The following is a 22,800-nucleotide window of genomic DNA, read 5'->3' on the forward strand; positions in this document are numbered from 1 at the left end:
ATGCATGCAAAACATTCTTCCACCATATCCTTGGCTTATTGACATCTGATGCTCTTTTAAATGTGTTGTGGGAGGGGGGATTATTGGTTTGCAGTTGTTCTTATTTTTATTATGTATTTTGTGTTGTGAACTGCCCTGGGATTTATGGAAGAAGGCAGTGTACAAATTTTAATAATAATAATAGAAATAAGGAAAGGACTGTAGCTTAGTGGTAGAGCATCTGCTTTGCATGAAGAAGGTCCTAAGTTTGATTCCTGGCATCTTCAGTTAGGACTAGGAGAGACGTTTTCCTGAAGCCCTGGAAAGCTGCTCTCAGTCATTGTTTGCTAATCCTGATCTTTGGTGGAGCCATAAGTAGCTGCCACCTCTAGTGACCTCCATCACTGCTTATCCCAAGTGATTTCCAGCACTGAGGTCATTGCCTTTCCCCACAGATTTCTCACTTTTCAGGACTCCTGGCCTAGTTCTCTCAACCTCCAACTGGGGACAATGGCCCACTACAGCCACCTTAAAGGTAAGGGACCCCTGACCGTTAGGTCCAGTCGTGGCCGACTCTGGGGTTGCGGCGCTCATCTCACTTTATTGGCTGAGGGAGCCAGTGTACAGCTTCTGGGTCATGTGGCCAGCATGACTAAGCTGCTTCTGGTGAACCAGAGCAGCGCATGGAAACACCGTTTACCTTCCCATCGGAGCAGTACCTATTTACCTACTTGCATTTTGACCTGCTTTCTTTTTTTTTTAATAAATAATATTTATTGAAGTTTCTAAGGTTACAAAAACAAGACATCACATCACAATAAAAAATTAAAAAAATAAAATTAAAAAAACAAGAGAAGAAGAAAAAACAGAAAAATAGAAACAATTAAAAAAACAAATCAAACCTTCCATAACTTATCTTTCATTTACTTGTTTCTTTGACCTCCTCACACCTCCCTTTTTTGTATTCTAGTTCAGTTAGCTATTTCAGCAAATCCTTTCCATCTTTGTTTTTATCCTATTAAATTATCTTAATATAATGTAACTTAACATTCTTACCCATTGACAATCTATTTTTGCTTGATCCTTTATAACATATCCGCTAAAACCACATAGCTTCATTCCAACATCCTTCTAACATTCCTTAATTTTGCAATGTTTCTGTAAATAAACTTTAAATTTCTTCCAATCTTCTTCCACCGCACTTTGACGTGCTTTTGAACAGCTAGGTTGGCAGGAGCAGGGACCGAGCAACAGGAGCTCATCCCGTCACGGGGATTCGAACCACCGATCTTCTGATAAACAAGTCCTAGGCTCTGTGGTTTAACCCAGAGTGCCACCCATATCCCTACAGCCACCTTAGTACAGCAGAAAAGGGAAGTGATCTCAGAGTTGCATCACCCTCTATGGTATTTTCCAGCATCAAAAAATGCAGATACGAGTGATTCCCCTGCCTGTTAATCCTGCTCCAATATGGATTTTGGCAAATAATCCACTTTTTGTGGTTTACTTTTCAAGCCAGTGCTTCTTCAACATTATTCTCTAGGTATTGTGTGGGGCTTCCCTTTACCCCCACAGCAACAGTTCTGTGCCCTGCAGTCCATGCTCCCAAGGAAACGCACACATCAGACCTTTTCACAAATCACAGCAGCTCTGGCAACAAAGCACTTTGCTCCCCTCCGCCCTGCTATGCCAAGCTCATATTCTCATGGTTTCTTAAGCCTCTTGAGAAGAATATCAGATCAGCGTTTTGAAGGTAAAAAATAGAGTCACTTTTCAACTGCGCTGCTAAAAATAGCCCAGCGGTGAAACAACCTGAAGCGTTTGAGAGAGTGTTTTCCTTCCACCACAGTTGACTGCTTCGATAGCAAACAACAGTGCCCTGAGCATCACAAACTAGCAGAGCAGAGCGGAGCCACGGCTGTGGCTAGGTTTTTCTTGGGGCTGGCTCACACATGCATGTTCATCATGTGCGGTTTGGGGATACTCCTGGAGACACAGGTGTCCTTGGTGCTAAGAGAGCCTTTTACCAGTTCCGGTTGCTAAGGCAGCTGCGTCCATTCCTGGATGGAGATAGCTGATCACACTTCTCCATGCGCTGGTAGCCTTATGGGTTTGATTGCTGCAATGTGCTCTTTGTGGGGCTACCCTTGAGGTTGGTCTGGAGCAGAGGTAGGCAACCTAAGGCCCATGGGCCAGATCCAGCCCAATCGCCTTCTAATTCTGGCCCTCGGATGGTCCGGGAACCAGTGTGTTTTCACATGAGTAGAATGTGTCCTTTTATTTAAAATGTATCTCTGGGTTATTTGTGGGGCATAGGAATTTGTTCATATATTTTTTTTCAAAATATAGTCCGGCCCACCACATGGTCTGAGGGATGGTGGACCATCCCATGGCTGAAAAAGGTTGCTGAGCCCTGGATCTGGAGGTTTGTGTCTGGCTGCATGTTGGGACAAACTACCACCAGCATCACTTGTGGGATTTGCTCTGGCTGCCAATTTGTTACTGGGAGAGAGAGCTTCTTTTGCAAGTTCCCAAGATATCAGAAGTCCACTCCACACTCAGAGCAGGATTTTTACATAGATACACCTGTTCTGTGAAATAGCATTCTTGTCAAGACATTTTAATTCCAGCAAACTTTCCCAGCTGGGTGACGTGTTCTCTGCCATGTGTGTCTATATTATATTGTATTTTCTGCTGTTGTTCTGTTTTCTTTGCTGTTATTTGTGTTGTTTTTAACCTTTCTCTTGTGCATTGCCTTGGGAAACTTGTGTGGAATGCAATTTATAAAAGGAATCATGATAATCACCAGACTACAGTGGTACCTCGTGTTAAGTACTTAATTTGTTCCGGAGGTCCATTCTTAACCTGAAACTGTTCTTAACCTGAAGCACCACTTTAGCTAATGGAGCCTCCCGCTGCCGCCGCGCCGCCGAAGCACAATTTCTGTTCTTATCCTGAAGCAAAGTTCTTAACCTGAAGCACTATTTCTGGGTTAGCGGAGTCTGTAACCTGAAGCGTATGTAACCTGAAGCGTATGTAACCTGAAGTACCACTGTACTCTAACAGTTAGGAATGACTTGTATATGTGAATGGAATACTGCAGGTCAAGCAACAGATAGAACTCTCACACAGCCTTCAACATAGTACTTCTCAATGGATTTGGTTCACACATTCCACCACCAGTCATCTAGTTCACAGTAACTTGGGCTGAGCCAAAATGGCGCATGCGCATTCTGAAAACTTTGCTCCTGCAAAACGCACACCTTCCCCTTTCATTGATAGTTTAGGAGTCCTGCGAAAGACTGGGGGAGATGTTTGTGTACTTCAAGCGAGAGCACAAAACATTGCCATCACTCTGATTTGGCTTCATGATGGCCAAATTGATTGGCCGCATGATGCTGGCTGTGTGATCCCTGATTGGTTGGATCTTACTGTAGCCAAAGAGCTGACATACACTGTCATAGCAGCTGAACGGCTACAAAAGGCAGGGAACCGGAATGGTACAAAAAGATGAGGTTTAGTCTGAATCTCATCCATGTCTGCTCAGAATCAACTCCTGTTGATTTCAAGGAAAGTTACTCCCACGAGACTGCGGTCTAAACCCTTGCTATTTTTTTTACCATTTGGAGGAAGCCATCTAACATCACGTCATGCTACTATTTCTCCCTGATGCAGCATGCGTCAGGGTATCTGTTCAGATACAGTGATGCCTCGCAAGACGAAATTAATCCATTCCGTGAGGCTCTTCGTATAGCGGATTTTTCGTCTTGCGAAGCAAGTCTATTGACAGCTTAGCGGATTAGCGCTATTAGTGGTTTAGCGGCTTTTAGCGATCAGCTGTTAAGCGGCTTATCAGCGGATCAGCTGATAAGCGGTTTAGTGGCTTAGGAAAAGGGGGGGGGGGGAAAGGGGAAAAAACCCGCAGGAACTCGCTAGACATTTTCATCTTGCGAAGCAAGCCCATAGGGAAATTCGTTTTGCGAAGCTCCTCCAAAACGGAAAACCCTTTTGTCTAGCGGGTTTTCCATCTTGCGAGGCGTTTGTCTTGTGGGGCACCTCTGTATTTGGAATCTGCTGGGTACTTGCAAAGTGGCTTTCCACCCACTGGCGGAGGAACAGGGGGTGGGTGGGGGGAACGCACCCCCCCTGGCACCATCAGGGAGGGGGTACCATTGCGGCCTCCCCCCTGGACATGCGTCGCGCACCCCCCACCACACTGGACGCCGAGCCTCTGTGGCCAGCACACCACGCCTCCAGGATGCATGCCACACCCCAGGACGCATGCCACACCCCCACAGGGCAGCATGCCACGCCCCTGCCTGCTCTCTACCCCCTGGGGCCAGCTACCCACCCAAACATTCTGAGTTGCCAAAAGGGTTGCAATCCAATGAGCCCACTGAAGCATGTGGAAACGTTGCCGTATGTGCAGCGACAGCAGGAATTTCATTCCACCCCCTCCACACTATGCAGCACTGCCTCTCCACCAGGCTGCCTCACAGAATGCCTTTTAGTGTGTACTTCCAGCCCTGGCCAACACTTTGTTTCCAAATCCATCTAGATCCCATTAAGGGTAAACTGTTGGGTTTAAAAAACACAAGCGATCAGAAGCAGTCCTGATGACCACTGGCTTCAAGGGCTGCTACTGAATGGGAACTAAAACTGATCACAGGGAAATGTCATAATACTTCAAGGTCCTATTCACCAAGAACTGGAGATAGTAGCTCACTTTATACAGTGGTACCTTGGGTTAAGAACTTAAATCATTCTGGAGGTCCGTTCTTACCCTGAAACTGTTCTTAACCTGAAGCACCACTTTAGCTAATGGGGCCTCCTGCTGCCACTGTGCCGCTGCCATGCAATTTCTGTTCTCGTTCTGAAGCAAAGTTCTTAACCCGAGGTACTATTTCTGGGTTAGTGGAGTCTGCAACCTGAAGTTTCTGTAACCTGAAGCGTCTATAACCTGAGGTACAACTGTACATGTAGTGAATAATAGCAGGAAAAGAATATCTCAAATAAAGGTTTCCTATTGGAAACCTTGCAGTCAAGAAATGCTCTGTTGTTATTGAATATCAGAAAAATGAATGTCCGTTCCAGTTTCTTTCCATTTCTCATTTTTTCTGGTCATAAATTCAGTTTTTTTAAATCCTCATGAAAACTTGTCAGTATTTTGGTATCAGCTTCTCCTCATATACACATTTTAGTATACAGTTTTGACTCAAACACACATTTTTGCATACAATAGGCTGCATTTTTGGTACACATTTTCTGGATGAAGAACTGCATCACAAAATATGAAGTAGTACAGATTTTGAAGGATTGATGTGTTTCTGTTCATATACAGGTTCAAACAGTGCAAATTAGGTAGTTTCTAATTGAAATGCAAACAAAATAAAATACCTCCCATCCCTTAGTAAAAGGCCACTGAAATGAACAGCAGCTTATGGTGAACATCTGTTCAGGTTCAGTCTCATTCTGGTTGAAATCGTTTCACATTATGACCAAGAACAGAGAAACCCGGCACCTCAACACTACTTACAATAAATTTCCATGAAAAGGTCACTGATTTTACAGGAACCAGCCCTGATGATAAGCAAATGATAGTATAATCACCAGTATTCATGGCAAAAAGGGAGGAACCAGGGCCAGATTTAGGTTTGATGAGGCCCCAAGCTACTGAAGGTTAATGGGGCCCTTGATATGTCCAGCTGTCCTTTGTCAACAACAAATTGTCGCTGTTTTTTGTGTTGAATATATGCTACATGGTAATTTATGGACCTAATAGGTATCTAAAGCCATTTGCACATGCAGAATGTAGGTACCCTATATATAGAAATGAGCAAACCAGTGATATTTTAGGGAGTAGGCTAGCAGGCGGGGCCCATTACTTACATCATAGGAGCCTATGCAACACAAAACACTGTTGTTTTTTATCTTATATTTTGGAAATGTACATTCAGGTTTTTTTCCTTTAAATTTTTTTGGGGGCCCCAAGAGATTGGGGTCCTAAGCTATAGCTTGTTTAACTTATACGTAAATAATAATAATAACAATTTATTATTTATACCCCACCCATCTGGCTGCGTTTCCCCAGGCACTCTGGGCGGTTCCAAATCAAGTGTTAAAAACAATAACATTAAACATTAAGCAGTAAATATTAAGAACTTCCCTAAACAGGGCTGCCTTCAGATGTCTTTTAAAAATAGGATAGTTGCTTATTTCCTTGACATCTGAAGGGAGGGCGTTCCACAGGGCAGGCGCCACTACCGAGAAGGCCCTCTCTCTGGTTCCCTGTAACCTCACTTCTCGCAATGAGGGAACCGCCAAATCTGGCACTGGGAGCAACGCTGTTACAAGGAGTTAGGAATGTGTTCTTACCTAGGTACGAAACACCTTCTTCTGGTGTGATTGTTCCATATTTCACCATCATCTTCACAAAGTCTATCAAAGTCTTCATGATCGTTATGAGCGTTTCTTTTTCTTTGGCTTCTTTCTCTGTGTTGATGAGCAAAGCACAGGTGTAAACATGTGCACACGTTGTGGAAAGTTAGGGACATGATGGGCCCCCCCTTTAACTTCAACTTTCAACATGGGATCCTCTTAATTTTTTCGTCATGCATGCCCACCTCCCCACTTTTCTCTTGGGGGCAATCTGGTTTAAGGGAGGAGATCTACCTCTGCCTTTAACCTGTTGGTTCCCTTTGCAGATGGCACTTTAATAAATGCACCTTCTGAAATAGGAATACCCTCTTCTACAAAGGTGGTCTGTCTCCCTTTACCGCTGGCCTCCCTTTGCTCTGTCTTCCTCTCCAAAAGACAACAGTATTCAATCTGTTGCTGCAGCCCACTTCAGATCAGGATACAACCCACTTTGGACCCCAACCCACCAGTAGAAGACCAATATTCCAAGATATCTAGGTCCCAGCTCAGAAGGTCTTTAAGGCTGTGGTCGAATACATGCTCTCTTGTGAGTATGTTCAATTCAAAAGAATGGGGCTTACACCTGAGTGTACACAAGCCCCAATCAGTTCAATGGAACTTGCTCTCAGGTAAATGTAATCTCTGTAGGCTAACCAGCCTCATATAATAACCAAGATGCTCAAGTCTAATGAATGCATGAAGGGGTTAATGCCATATTAGCATTGTTTTATTATTTACTAAATTTGTATACCACCCTTCATCTGTAGATCTCAGTTCACAGCATAAAAATACAAGATAAAAACACAAAATATATAATAATTGTGTTTGTGAACTCTGCTGCTGCTCCACACTCCAACCACATGGATTCTTTCTACTATCCATCCTTACAAATAATTTAGGAACTTTCACCACTTTGGAACCGACCCGTGTTTCATGACCGTTGTATGCAAAAGCACAGGAATCTGACCTTTGAAGGGTTTGTAAGTAAACCATTTCCAACTTACCAAACTGTCTTCTTCTATGCTAGGGGAAGTGGGAAACTTTGGAAGGAACTTGGAAGGCCATATTTTAAAGGTCTAACAACCTGTATTTCCATGCTTTACTCTGCTGCTTATTTTGCGATTTCAAATCTCTGCTGGGGTTCTCTCACCAAAGAGTACTTGCCTCAAATGTGGATATTGGCATCCAGGGAATTGTCTTTATATGCCTATTTTTCTTTCTCTTCCAGCAATCTCTAAGGTGCAATCTGCAGCACCGTAAGACTGCAACCTCCCACCCATTTACAATGGAGTAAGCCATAGGGTTGCAAGGGACTAAGCAATGGCGCTGTGGGTTAAACCACAGAGTCTAGGACTTGCCGATCAGAAGGTCGGCAGTTCGAATCCCTGCGACGGGGTGAGCTCCCGTTGCTTGGTCCCTGCTCCTGCCAACCTAGCAGTTTGAAAGCACGTCAAAGTGCAAGTAGATAAATAGGTACCGCTCCGGCGGGAAGGTAAATGGTGTTTCTGTGTGCTGCTCTGGTTCGCCAGAAGCGGCATAGTCATGCTGGCCACATGACCCAGAAGCTGTACGCTGGCTCCCTCGGCCAATAAAGCGAGATGAGCGCCGCAACCCCAGAGTTGGCCACAACTGGACCTAATGGTCAGGGGTCCCTTTACCTTTACATAAGCCATAGGGTTGCACTTTATAGATCAGAAGGACTAAAATCACAAAGGAGGTCTGGGAGCCAAACAGTAGCTTGTCATAAAACCTGTAACATAGCATGCACATTTCCCTTTTTTACTTTTCTTCTTTCCTTCCCTCTATCATTCATTCATTCATTGCATCTAACTCCCACCAGTTTCTCTGAGGAGCTCAAGGCGGTGTACATCATTCTCCCCCTCCTTCTTTAACCCCCATAACAACTCTGCCAGGTCAGCTAAAGCTGAGAGACAGTGACAGGCCCAAGGAGACCCTTGTGAACGAGTGGGATTTGAACCCTCCTCTCCCAGGTCCCATTCCAGCCTTCTAAGCACTATACCACACAGCCTGTCTCTGGCTTTCCATATCTCTACTGCTCTCTGTGCAACAGACTGATCATCCATCCCTAATATACAAGCACAAAAGGGATGGATGAATCTTTTGTTGGTCCACGTCAGTTTTTCACATAGCTCATAAGTCTGTTCCATCCATTTCTGTAGCTTACTGTAATCCTTTTAATTTATTTTTTAAAAGTGCAATTTTTTTGTACATGTTTTCCCATAAAATAACATGTCATATGCATTTCAGCGTTTAAAATTATGACTTTTAATACATATTTTTGCACTCTGTTTCTTTCTCTGTGTGTTTGTTTTAGCCAATAACTGTTTTGCAAAATTTAGAGAAGTGCAAAAACTGAAGGGTAGCTGCTTTCCGGCCCACTGATTATTCCAGGAAGTGCAAATCAGGCCGGCTTGATTAAAAATGCAGACTGAACAAAGTCCTATGACATATACATTTGCATTAGCAGCATGGAATTTGCCTAGCCTGGCAGGCACATCTATGCAGGAAGCCACCTGCGTGCAAGATGACTGAAGGGCACATTAATACAGAGCTGAGTAGCCTGTCATCAAGTGGTGAGAGGTGGGGAAAACCACTCAGCCTTGGCAGGGGACCTCACTAGAAGAGCTTCAGAGCTGCCACAGCCACTTGTTTTTAAGAGAGAGAGAAAAGGCACAGCTTCCCATTTCTGCACATGGTTGCAATTCTAGGAGCCTCTTAGGCATCCTGGCTTGATGCGGGCTGACGGGACCAAAGCAAGAGAGCTGTGCGGATGGGATGGAGGAGCAGTGACGTACGAGTGACAATGACCTCCCTGCTGAATTATGCAGAGGTTCATCAAGGCCAGGGAAAGTGTTGCTCTCCTAGGTTGGCCACTGGAGGCACATTGGCCCAGGGATAAGGAAGAGGTGGCTGATTCTGTTGCATAATCTTAACGATGATATGCTGGAACATCAACGGCTGTGGAGATTGTGAGGGCAAGGCTGCGACTGAGGGAGGGCAAACATCAATGTCCCCTCAATAGGCTCATATGGACTCTTTGCCAGGTTTGGAACATCTGGGGTAGCCTAGAAGTGATATTCAATGGTGCTAGAACATGAATATTCAAAAATTTGTACAGCTATTTCCCCTAATAAAAAAGCATTTTGGGGTGTTATCTTCATGAATACATGCATTTCAATGCAGATTTTATCCTGGCATATGCAATTTGGTAACATCTTAGTTGGCTGGAGAACTGCATTGCAAAATTCAGAGAAGAGTAAATTTCAAAGGGTGGATGTGCTTTTATCCATGTATTCTTTTGGGTAGGTTCAGCTTTAAATGCAATGGAATTGAAATTCTCCCCCATCTCTAGCCAGAGCAAGGCATTTTGCTGCCAGAAAGCCCTAATGAAGGGTAAGGGTGCCATCACTTAAAAGGTCTTGCCACACCATTCAGACATCAGTTCCTACCTTCATCACTTCCCCTCTGCCCCATGTGCTGCCTGAATCAGGGGACTTGCTTCACCCCATTACACGGTTTTGCAAGCCTTGGAAATGCTATGGCCTTGATGGGTCTCTACCATCCTTTTTTTATTAAAAAACCACACACATTCACATCAGCGTATAGGCAGTCGGTGTTCCAGAAAACCAAACATCAGAAAACATTTCAACTTGTATGAGACTCACCTGTGTTGAGACTCTTCAGTAGTTCATAAAAGTTAGGGAAATACTGGAGATCTTCAAAATTATCTTCGGGAGGCAGTTCGTTTCTTCTTTCCAAGATGTTGGAGGAAGTCCAGGTGTTATCCAATGTGTCATCTTGATCAGTATTTTTCGTAGCCTCCATGTAAGACATTAACAACAGAAGTGTGTAAATATGGATGCCCAGTGTTGGCTGGTGCCCATTGGGACTGATAGGGTGGAAAGCAGGGAGGCCAACAGTAGGGGGAGCCAGAGCAAAGAAGAGGCAAAGCCAACTCATTCTAATTTTGTCCCCATCCTTCCTTCCTCCTTCCTGCTGAGTTTTACAAGGGCACTGCTAAGGAGCAGGAAGCTGACAGTCAGGACCACCCTGTGGACTGGTTGCAAGTAAGAAGGAAAGCCCATCTGGCTGTCAGCTTCTTTCTCCTTAAAGGTAAAGGGACCCCTGACCATTAGGTCCAGTCACAGACGACCCTGGGGTTACGGCACTCATCTCACTTTATTGGCCAAGGGAGCCGGCGTATAGCTTCCGGGTCATGTGGCCAGCGTGACTAGGCAGCTTCTGGCGAACCAGAGCAGCACACGGAAACGCCGTTTACCTTCCCGCCAGAGCGGTACCTATATATCTACTTGCACTTTGATGTGCTTTCGAACTGCTAGGTTGGCAGGAGCAGGGACTGAGCAACGGGAGCTCACCCCGTCACTGGGATTCGAACTGCCGACCTTCCGATCGGCAAGACCTAGGCTCTGTGGTTTAACCCACAGCGCCACCTGCATCCCTCCTTCTTCTTAGCAGGTTCCTAAAGTTCCTCTTAATTCCAAAAGCTGGGGACAAACTCCAGGGACCCACCCTCATTTTCATGCACAGCTTGTGAGTGCTCAGAGGCACCAGACTGGCCACTGTATTAAGCAGAAGGCTGGACTAGAGGGACAAAACTGGCAGGTTTTTAGATTCCTACAAATACTTGATATATTGACATAGATAATAACACCTCTTTAATTTGCTCTATCTAGAAGTCACGTCCCCCCAAAGCAAAGATCAACGAGGGGCCCTATTTGTTCTTTCCAGGAAGTGGGATGAAACTGATAGGCATTACCATGTTTTCCTCCTGTTTTTCATTGGGATTACTCTCTGCTCTGCTTGGAATGTCACCATGATCTTCAGATGCCTTTTCACGATCGTTTGCTTCATTAGCAATGAGCTGCTGCAAGACTTCAGCCACCTCGTCCTCCAGTGTGTAGGCTTGGCTTTCTGTGATCTAGGAAAGACAAGGAGAGTAGAGCCGAATTATCCATCTCCCTTCAGGTCTGCAAGTTGTTTCATGCAGGGACATCTGAAGAATGAATTAGGGAGACTGGAACATCCATTTCAAATTGAATTTGCAGGTTTCCCTTGGAAATCAATAGTGTCTAGTTTGATGCAGCTGATGGTTTAATTGTGCAGTTTGAAGCACTACCATTGGCTCAAGACGATGCTGAACATCTGCCACAAGAATTCGTAAGGACAGCCAGAGCTTCAGGAGGTGAAAAAACCAGCCTGCCACCTCTCTGAATAAAGTCCTTTGGCATCATATTTCAGCAATGATAAGCAAAGCAAATCAATTTAGACTTCAACTCAGCTGGTTTAAATAGCCTGGTTTTATTGAAGTCAATAGTGCTATGCCTTATATCCAGTAATATTTGCCCTGCAGATTATTCTTTTATATATATATTGCAAGTCACTCTGTAATCTGCAGCCTTGGTTGGGGGTTGGACCTTTACAGGGACTGTTTCTCACATCCTTCTGGGCTTATTTGCCCATTATAAAACCTTTCAAGAACTTGGCATCTTGCATTGCATGGCTAAGCTTCAAATAGCCGGTTTAACTGCAGGGTGAGATTGATGCAAATTGAAACCAGTGTTCAAAGCCCAAGCTCTGCTTCAAAAGAACATCCATTTGTTTCAGGATCAAACTATTCATTCAGTGCTTTTTTAAAAATAGCAGCTAAGACTAAAATAAGAAAGGGGGAAAAAACCAGGCATAATAGCATAAATGAACTGGTGCCCAGAAACTTACGAGTCCCAGATTTAGAAGCTTGGAAACGATCTTGTCAAAGACTCCCCTGTCATTTTCCTCATATATCCTCATGGCAATCTTCTGAACGATGTCTTCAGCTGTTAATGGCGTACCATCAAGTTGGTGGAGTCCATCTGGATCATCTGAAAGTATCACAGGTTGACCAAGTGATGCTCTACTCTACTACGTTTGATGAGTTTATCTTTTGCATGGGTAAAAACATTAGGTGAAACTGGACTATGCTATTCTAGATACTTTCCGGTATGAGAAAATGACTGATGGTGAGAGAAATACCGCAGTGTTGAAGGCCTGTTCTGACCCCCACCATTTGTCAACTTTGCAAATACAGGGGACTGCTAGATGCTCAGGTCTGGCACAGTCAAATTAATCGTGCGGGTGCAGAAAATCTCATGCCACCATCTATCAACATGGCTTTGTGCTTTCTGCTTGATGAAGTCCATCCATCAACCGAAAAAAGTCTCAAGAAATAAGGGCTTTTTAGCTGTCAAAAGAAACACCCACACAAGTCTAAGGGGACATGGCAGAAAAGTATATAAGCATGAATGATATCAAGAGATTCATTGTCTCTCAAATAATTAGAACTGTAGGGTTACTCAATTAATTCTATTTGTAGTCAGCTGGGAAGGGGAAGAAATTGGATTCAGTTCACATTTAAATTCACATTTACCCAATTTGTGCTTTCCAAAACTATGCAAACTGAGCAGTTGCCCGCTCTATGGATGTGAAGAGTGCAGTATACACAAACTGGAACTCCATAGACAACCGTCATAGATAAATGAGGTAACTGTGCCCAAGAGGAGCCTGTGGTAAAATGTTGCCATGAAGAGCACTTCTCTTCGGGATGTTCCGCTCCTTCCTCCCTGTCTTACGTTCCTCTCTGTTTCAACAGCAAGCCAGCATTCTAAGGCTATTGAGCTGTTTTTAGCATCCTTCCTCTTGGGTATTTTTTCTACGGGGTTTTTTGGGTGCATCTACAAAGCTTAGTAGTGGCGCTGTGGGTTAAACCACAGAGCCTAGGGCTTGCTGATCAGAAGGTCGGCGGTTCGAATCCCCGTGATGGGGTGAGCTCCCGTTGCTTGGTCCCTTCTCCTGCCAACCTAGCAGTTTGAAAGCACGTCAAGTGCAAGTAAATAAATAGGTACCGGTGGGAAGGTAAACAGCGTTTCCGTGCACTGCTCTGGTTCGCCAGAAGCGGCATAGCCATGCTGGCCACATGACCCGGAAGCTGTACGCCGGCTCCTTCAGCCAATAAAGTGAGATGAGCGCCACAACCCCAGAGTCGGCCACGACTGGACCTAATGGTCAGGGGTTCCTTTACCTTTACCAAGCTTAGAGTTCTCCCGAACCTGCTGGTACTTTCTACTCTTATGCATGGGTGTTATTTGAACAGCTACACAAGCATCCAGAGAACTGAGATTGCTTTTATCATATATGATATTTTGTGTTGTCAACATTGTATTAATATATTGGCAAAACATCATGGCAAATTCACAGTATGGAATAGGACAAGGAGAGTGTTTATGGAATAATGATGCACTGGAAGAGGTCCGTTTTGTGCCATCTATAGTTCCGCTAGCATATGAAGATTACTTTGCATTTGGAAGCCATCCATGAAGACAGGCTGGGATCTGGCAATGACTGGGATGTTATTCCTGCATCAAACTGTGCTTGCAGACTTGCCTGCCTTCTGGGATGTGAATTTGCAACAGCCAAGACCAAGGCTTTTTAAAGCTTGCTTGAACTGAACCTCCCCAATTTTACTTCAAGTGATGATCTGACACCCCCCCCCCTGACACCAGTCCCAAAGGATAGAAGGCTAAACCATAAATGGATGAACCGCTTTGGTCACATCAATATGATTCTAGGGTTTTCTCTTAGGCTGTTTCTGCGTGATATACTTTGCTGTGGTTTGCATTGTTTAAGTCATTACGAACTGTGATCCTCTCCCACGTGAAAACATATTATATGTGGCATCCTGCAAATGACTCTCTGTCTACGCAGTACTAAGTTCAGGTGTCCCTGGGCATTTTCATGGGCTGAGTACCGAAATTTATTTATTTGCTTTATGAAAACATGTTTTTCCTGCCATATCATAAAATATCAGTTTTAAAACATAAAACTAACTTTCTTTCTCTCTCTCTTTCTTTCTTTCTTTCTTTCTTTCTTTCTTTCTTTCCACACACACATCCACACACATCCACAAATAATCATTCAGGTGACTGGCTAATCAAAAATAAAAATTAATCAGCTGCAAAGTCCTGTTGACATAAAAAAGTCTTCAAGTGGCACCTAAAAGTTGAAAGTGAAGATGCCTGCTGCATCTCTGCAGTGAACAGTGTTCCATTGCAGAGTGGTAACACTAAGGGGTCAATACATAATATGGCAAGATTTGCTGGCTTAGAATGCAGGGAATCTCTAGCTCGGCCAGGCTCTGCCAGCATTAAGTCCCCAACACCAGTTTAATGAAAGATACACAGGCAAAGCTGGTCAAGGCCTGTTTAAATCCTCCAGAGGAAGCAGGCTTAGAGAGGGGAGACCTAGGCTGGATCCTAAGCCTCTTCAGCTTCGTCATGTGATCCAGCAACCCAGCGTGAGACACTCTTTTAAAGGCTGGTTTCCTTTCTGCCAGGTTAGGCAGAGCAGAAGCCCTGCTGCTGAGCTGGGCTTGGATCTGGCGTAACTTCACACAGGCTTCATTTACACTGGTTTGCTTTGCATCACCTTCTTGAGTGTTGGATTGCTCCCTAAATGCTCAACTCCCAGTCAGAGGGCTGTGTGCAAATAGTATTGAAAATGGTATTGTATATGACTGCCCCAACAGCATCACGAGCACAAAGAAGCATGAATGAAATGGACGTCCGGAGAGGCCCTATATGCAATATACACTCAAAACACAAGCTTGGTGTATGAAGGCTAATGAATTACCTTGATATTTATAGTCCGGGCTGCTTTTAGTGGAGTCATAATCATCCACCAGCCTCCGGCTCTTGGTGGAATCTGTATCCTCGAGGGCAAGCTGTTGGTCATACAGGGAGCTTCGGATAGATTCCCTTTCCTTCTCCTTCCTCTCTTTTTCTGCTGCCAATTTGAGCAGGTTCAGGTCATCAGCAAATGAGTAGTTTCTGAATTCCGGCTTGTTGTCTGGAAGACGTACAGCACAGGTGCCCAATAAACCATCTCATACCTCTGAACAATCAGCAGTATGAGTGTGCAATGAATAAGGGGAAGAAGCACGAAATTTACCTGTAGAGGCTGGCTTTTTCATTTTATCCGTCTCTGCCTCAGCAATCTGTTTTGGGGAGAAAGATAGTTTATGGGTATATGAGCACACTGTCTGTGTTACACTGGAATGAATTGTGTGTAGCTCTTTTCCTCCAATCTATTGCTTTTAACCTATTGAAACGTGCAAAACTGCCTAATGCTGAGTCCATCTAGCTTACAGTAGCACTGCCTGGCAGTGGCTCTCCAAGGTCTCAGGCTGGGGACATTCCCAGCCTTACCTGGAGATGCCAGGAATCGAACCTGAGACCTTCTGCATGCAAAGCAGATGCTCTCCCATTGAGCCACAGCCCTTCCACTTCCCACCACAGCGTCTTTTGTCCTTTTCCCAGGAGGTGATGGAAGCATTTCCCTAAATGAAAGATTCTGAACTAGACCCTTTAATACCAATTTGTGCTCTTTTCATAGAGAATTTCCTTTCTGCCTTTCTTTTGTGGGAAGCTGCTCTTTTTAAAAAAATGACTTGGTTTGGGGGCATTCAAAGTTGCAACCCTCTGCACACTTTCCTAGGAGTAAATCTCATGGAATGCAGTAGGACGTCCTTCTGAATAAACATGTCAAATGGCATATTTTTATTGACTGCTGCAAGACATCACCTTGCCAACAAAGGTCCGTATAGTTAAAGCTATGGTTTTCCCAGTAGTGATGTATGGAAGTGAGAGCTGGACCATAAAGAAGGCTGATCGCCGAAGAATTGATGCTTTTGAATTATGGTGTTGGAGGAGAGTCTTGAGAGTCCCATGGACTGCAAGAAGATCAAACCTATCCATTCTGAAGGAAATCAGCCCTGAGTGCTCACTGGAAGGACAGATCCTGAAGCTGAGGCTCCAATACTTTGGCCACATGAGAAGAGAAGACTCCCTGGAAAAGACCCTGATGTTGGAAAAGATGGAGGGCACAAGGAGAAGAGGACGACGAGATGGTTGGACAGTGTTCTCAAAGCTACCAGCATGAGTAGCTTTGTGGGAGGCAGTGGAAGACAGGTGTGTCTGGCGTGCTCTGGTTCATGGGGTCACGAAGAGTCGGACATGACTAAACAACTAAACAACAATAGTCCAAACCACCCACCCACCCTGGTGATGTTTTGATACCAAAGGTTTTTTTTGTGTGTTTGGCATCTCTCAAATTTGTCCATTTTAAATTTTTATTTAAAAAACATGTTTGGGGATTTGTTTGTTTGTTGCTAATTTTAATGATGAAGATCGAGTGATAAAAATGAATGAAAACAGTATGCAACAGCTGATGGGAAAGCCTTTTGGAAGGCAGCCTTGAGAACTGCAGCTTTTGCCACACCCACTTTCGCTCTATATGCCTACCATGATATGCAGCCCTTGGAGGCTTGGCTGTGGGTCACTGTGGCCCTCAATCTGCCCCACCAAAGGGCTAGCTGCCACTGGCATACATCAAAGGTCACCAGGGTTATTACTGCATAATGTTTAAGTACAAAAGTACAGTGGAAAGGTATAAGAAGGCACAAAGAACTTAGGAGGAAACACAAAAACCAGAACTTAGGAGGGTACAGGAACTAGAGATAGGTCACATTTGAGGCTGGGATATAAGTATAAAACTATTACTAGATGTGTGGTAATTTGAGGGGATTCTGCAATCTGGAAAGTGGGTATGTTTAGATGGGAACAGGTGGGAATATCCTTGATAATGATAAGAGAAGGCATCATGACCAGGTTTGACATTTGGGTAAAACATATCTGGGAATGAGAAGGAGAGAAAGGGGGTCACTTCTGAAAGTTCAAGGATCTCTTGCAAGAATATATATCTGTTCTTCTGTTCCACTCCTCCGGCCCCAAATGTGGCTCTTTAATCTCTTCCATAAATCCTGCATACTTTCACTCTTAAAATGACCTTGCTGTTTGGTTCAAAGGGTGGTTAGTATACCACGGACCAGGTTTTGCCCTGTGGGAGGGGTTTGTGGGGCTAGTCAGGAACACAGCCTGTCCATTTGTAAAGCCTCTGGATGTAATATACCAATATGGTTGAAAATGAACTATGACTTTTATAAGATACAGCTGTACCTCAGACGTTGAATGGAATCTGTTCCGGAAGTCCGTTCGACTTCCAAAACGTTCGGAAACCAAAGCGCGGCTTCTGATTGGCTTCAGGAAGCTCCTGCAGCCAATCGGAAGCCGCAGGAGCCCCATCAGACATTCAGCTTCCAAAAATAGTTCGCAAACCGGAACACTCACTTCTGGGTTTGCGGCATTTGAGAGCAGCGGCGTAGTGTGAGGGGTGCAGGGGGGGCCGGCCGCACCGGGCGCAACATCTGGGGGTTAGGGTTAGGGGGCGCAAATCCATGGGTTAGGGGGCGCAAATTACTTGCCTTGCCCCGGGTGCTGACAACCCACGCTACGCCACTGTTTGAGAGTCAAAACATTCGAGAACTTAGCTGTTTGAAAACCAAGGTATGACTGTGCTTCGAATGCAAGCTGGAACAGAGTGAGTGAGAGACAGGGAGCCATTGTGGGGTAGTGGCCAGAGTGGTTGGACTGAGGCCTGTGTGACTGGGGATCTAGACCCCTCACAGCTATGAAGCTCACTGGGTGACCTTGGGTCGGTCAATCGCTGTCTCTTAGTCTAACAGCAGGATTGTTGTGAGAATAAAATGGGGAGGGGGGAACCATCTACACCACCCTGAGCTCCTTGGAAGGAAGGTGGGAGAGAAATGAAATAAATTGTGTGTGTAATAAATAAAAGAAAGCCATCAGGCTTTAAGATCTATTGATTCCATCTGGGTAGGAAACTCTAGTCCTTGGAGACGGGCTACACTTGATCAGCCTGGTGGGAGATTAGGTACTTCGTGCTCAGAAATACTTTTATCTATAACCTCGTTTATGTCTCTTTAAAGAAGGAACATGACACTAAATTCACATGGCTGAAAGAGGCTATGAAGGCTAGAAGGTAACAGTTCTTGCAAGAATCCCCCCACCTCCCTTATATACTGTTAAGACATTGCATATCCAGAGGTTACAAGCATCTGTAATCAATACAGAGTGGAGCCAAGATATAAATTATTGCTCTGGAGCTTTTCATGTTGCTTAGGACTAGATGACCGTAGGGGTGCTTTCCAACTCTGCAATTCTATGAATCTAAGTAAGCCATGTTGATCACAGTGGGACTTACCTCTGAGTAAATATGGCCTATACGAGACAAATTCTCAGGGTAAGTGAAAAAGAATGGCGCACTATTGGATTTCCCTGCTATATGTGTCTACTCAATAATTTGTAAGTTGTCATGACAGAAGACACTGGCTGGGCTAGAAGTGAGCCCTGGAAACATGTGCTTGTTTTAGTTAAATGATTTTCTTCTTGAACTCTAGCTAGCCTGCAAAACATTCAAGAATCCTAGGACACATTCAGAAGACTAGCACAGTTACTATGTCACGAGCTTTTAGCACACCAAGAGTCTACTTTATCAGATTCATTCCTCCAATGAATTAGCCTGCCATCCTCACCCCACTTAGCTGGGTGTAAGCCCCATTTGATTCAGTAAAACTTACTTCTGAGTAGACGTGGTTAGGATCGCACTGTTACATTTCTTACCTGCTGAAAGCTCCCACCACAAATAAGGCTGCAATGACTTGCTTGGGTGTAAGAGCCATTGAACTCTGTGGGCTTACCACCAAGTATATTTGTACAAGTTAGTTGGGATAATTAATCTTTATGGCAACATGAGACTTCACCCCCTCCCCCACTAGTCTTACAACAGCTCACATAGCCTACCATTCTTCCATTCATCTCATCAAACTGTTGAGACTCTCCTGACAATTAAAAGCAGGGCTATCTGCAACAACTTCAAAGAGAATTTGTATTTTACATGTCTTTAAATTAGTTTTTATTTTTATTATTTTATTTAATTTTTCATTCTCTTGTTTTATTATTTGGGTGTTCACCATCCTGGGCTCCTTTGGGCGGAAGGGCAGGATAGACATTTAATAAATAAATAAATAGACACTGGTTTTACCTACCTGTTCTTCTAGTGGTCTCTCTACACTTAATTCTCTGTTGTGTAAAGCTTTATCTAGAAAAGAGACACACATATACATATAATTGTGCTTTGCAGTCTCTCTCTCACACACACACACACACTAACAAAAAACAAGTTATAGTATTAAACAATCTACCCTTAATACCCTGCCTGTATTTAAACATCAGTTCCTGGAATATAAATATTGAAGATGCTGACGCTAAGTCTGTAATCCTATGCATACTTTTCAGGAGGTAAGCCCCACTGAACTTCTGAGGAAATATGCATCGGTGTACGTCACAGAAAGGAAGGAGGGTACAGTTTGCCTGGTTCCTGCCTTTGTTTAGGAAATTAGCCTTGAATATCTCCTTCACGCTGGACTGTTCCTACGTTTTCTCAAGCAGAAAACCAACACACACACGCATAAAAAAGAAAAACCTCACATAAGCGCTGGACTAAAATAGCAGTAATCTAATCGGATTGGAATAATCAAGAGCTTAAAAGATTTTATGACATTCAGAGCAATCCCCACAAAGAGAGACGTGGAAAACTGCTGCACTACAGATCAGGCTGTCTCAGAACACACTCCAGAATGAAGAAAATCTAGCATAACAAAGAGAATACACATTCATTTCCTTCCAATTATCTGGGGTGGGTGTGGGTGGGTGGAAGAGAAAAATGCCATTTTGCTTTTTGCCTTGGCACACTTATCCACCTTGTTCAGCTATGACCCTTGGCAGTGGTTTCAGAACAGAATGGCATGTAATATGTCAATAGTCACTAGAGGAAACTGGATCAACTTGGCTAAATAAAATAAAATAAAGTGTCCCAGTTCTCACAGCTATGCGGGAATGAATGATCAGAAGAGATGACCCACCTACCCAACACTGAGAAGTTTCAAAATAGGGGCTATGCCTTCTAAAATAGATGCTATACCTTTTAAAGTACCTACCTCCTCTAGTGCCCTCGGGCTTGGGGAATCCATGTACCTGGCCTAAAATCAGTGCCAGCACCGGTATCAATAAAGACAGCTTGAGAAGCATCCTCCCGTGTGTTAGGTCTTCTTTGCTGCTTTGACTGTGGCTTTGGAAAAAGGTTTGCGGCAAAACCAGAGAGGAGAGGATCCCCTGGCTGCTTCAGCAAGATCAAAAATGCTTCCCTCCCTTCTTTCCAGCAGGCTTTGTGTGTCAATACCTCCCTTGGCGGACCTAGACTGAACCCAACTGGCAGCGGTGCCTCGCCCGCCGCAATGGGAGCTGTCCAGCACTCTTGGTGCTGAAATTACAGGAGCCGCAGCTGCAGCTCACTGCTCCGGGATATGGCTCGAGCCCTTATTGCTCAGCCTCCTCCTCCTCTTCTTCCCTTGCCCTGATCGATAGGCGAGCGAGGTCCTTTCCCCGCTGAAAGCTCCGGACAGGGGTGGGAGGAGAAAGAAGGGGGAGGAGAATGGGAGGGAGGGGGGCTGCGGATGTGGGAGCATGCGTGCACCACCTGGACCTACACGCAGCTCTTTAGCCCAGCCCAGCCTGTTGGATAAAGCTGCTCTATCCGAGCCAGCAGCAAGCCTTGAATCCACAGGCAGGGGATTCCTGCCTCCGGAATTGCATGCATGCAAAATCTCCACCCACAGAACGCCCCTGTGCCCATTCTAAGCAGAGGAAAAGGCCAAGAGCTTTGACGGTGATCTATATCTCTATTTTGCAAGCAGCATCTGTTCAAGTGATGTGCAAGGCGTATGATTCACATTTATGACGTGCAGCATCTTGGCTTCTCAATCACCAAGGCTGGCGAGTGAGAACAGCATTGTTTCATCTGTTAGGCGATTTCTTTATTTTTTAAGGGGGGAGACTGTTAAGGCAGAATCAGGGAACCTCAGCCAATCTGGTGAGCTTTCTGGAGAAAGAATCCATCTGCAGACAGCATAGAAAAGCAAGTTGTTGCAATGGATGGGTTTTCCCTTGGCAAAATCCAGACCCGTTGCAGCAGCAAGCGAGCATAATAGCTAAATCACCACCCCCACATTCCACTCACACCCTTCTGCACAGAGCAGTTTCATCTTTCCTGAGCTGCAGGGCATGATAAATCAGTTTAGCCACAGTTCACCTTTTATCTTCTATCTTGTGAAGAGCAGAAATGTGCGTGCATACACAGACATACACGCATGTTTGAGAGGTGAAAAAAGATCTTTTTAGGCTTCTTTATGAGTTTTCAAAGATCAGGACCAGAGGTGTATATTAAACAGTATCCAGAGAGCCTTGTGGCACCTTCAAGGCCAACAAATTTAATGTGGCACAAGCATTTGTGGACTGCAGTTCACTTCATTGGATCCATGAAGTGTTACAGGTAGACACACACATTTTTGAGGGGTTTGTGTGTGGAATGACGAACAGTGGGAATACAGGGAAAAGAAACACAGTAATAAATGGTTGCTGCTTTGCTTCTGGGCCCAATTCAAGGTGCTGACAATAGTGCTTAATGCCCTAATCTACCCAGGTCCCAAATACCTGAAAGGCGGCCTCCCTTTCTACAGACCTTCTTAGGTGTTAATAGCGGCAGAGGGGTTCTTTTCTGTTGTTCCGCTGCCCTCAGAAGCTTGGGGTGAAGGCAGTCCAGAAGAGAGCTTTCTCTGTGGCAGCTCCAAACTGTGAAACTCTCTCTCCACAGAGCTGCATCTGGCATCCTCATTATACAGCTTTCAGTAAATACCAAACACACCTCTTTTAAAGAACCAACTTATTCTGTGGTTGTAAGTTGTTTTAAACTGCTTTTAACATTGCGTTTTAATTGTTGTAACCTGTCCTGAGACCTTAGGTTGAAGGGTGGGTAATCAATTAAATAATAATAATAATAATAATAATAATAATAATAATAATATACAGTGGTACCTCCGGCTGCATACGCTTCAGGTTACATACACTTCAGGTTACAGACTCCACTAACCCAGAAATAGTACCTCGGGTTAAGAACTTTGCTTCAGGATGAGATTAGAAATCATGCTCCGGCAGTGCGGCAGCAGCAGGAGGCCCCATTAGCTAACCCAGAAATAATACTTCAGGTTAAGAAGTTTGTTTCAAGATGAGAACAGAAATTGCGTTGCGGTGGCACGGCGGCAGCGGGAGGCCCCATTAGCTAAAGTGGTGCTTCAGGTTAAGAACAGTTTCAGGTTAAGTACGGACCTCTGGAACGAATTAAGTACTTAACCTGAGGTACCACTGTATTTTATGTGGTGAATATTGTAAATCATGAGGCCATTATTAATCAGCCTGAAACCTTAGCTATCTACAAACATATTTGTGTGTGTGTGTGTGTGTGTGTTCACGTGTGTGCGCACAAATGCTTTCACTCTTACTTAGTTATGAAGAAAAAGTT

General features: G+C 44.4%; 1 protein-coding gene across 1 annotated transcript in view; it reads right to left on the reverse strand.

Moving 5' to 3' along the window:
• SCG3 (secretogranin III) overlaps positions 1 to 21,132 on the reverse strand; it is a 51,820-nt gene extending 30,688 nt beyond the window's left edge. Inside the window, exons 1-8 of the mRNA XM_083712774.1 lie at positions 20,384 to 21,132; positions 19,433 to 19,485; positions 15,418 to 15,463; positions 15,100 to 15,315; positions 12,154 to 12,296; positions 11,195 to 11,356; positions 10,083 to 10,236; positions 6,355 to 6,471 (exon numbers count right to left, since the gene is read on the reverse strand). Coding sequence (XP_083568900.1) covers positions 6,355 to 6,471; positions 10,083 to 10,236; positions 11,195 to 11,356; positions 12,154 to 12,296; positions 15,100 to 15,315; positions 15,418 to 15,463; positions 19,433 to 19,485; positions 20,384 to 20,474 — 982 coding nt within the window. The 5' untranslated portion in view covers positions 20,475 to 21,132. The remainder of the gene's footprint in view (positions 1 to 6,354; positions 6,472 to 10,082; positions 10,237 to 11,194; positions 11,357 to 12,153; positions 12,297 to 15,099; positions 15,316 to 15,417; positions 15,464 to 19,432; positions 19,486 to 20,383) is intronic.
• Positions 21,133 to 22,800: the final 1,668 nt, after the last annotated feature.

The sequence above is a fragment of the Podarcis gaigeae genome (genome assembly GCF_964106915.1).
Source record: "Podarcis gaigeae genome assembly, chromosome: 14".
NCBI classification, from domain to species: Eukaryota; Metazoa; Chordata; class Lepidosauria; order Squamata; family Lacertidae; genus Podarcis; species Podarcis gaigeae.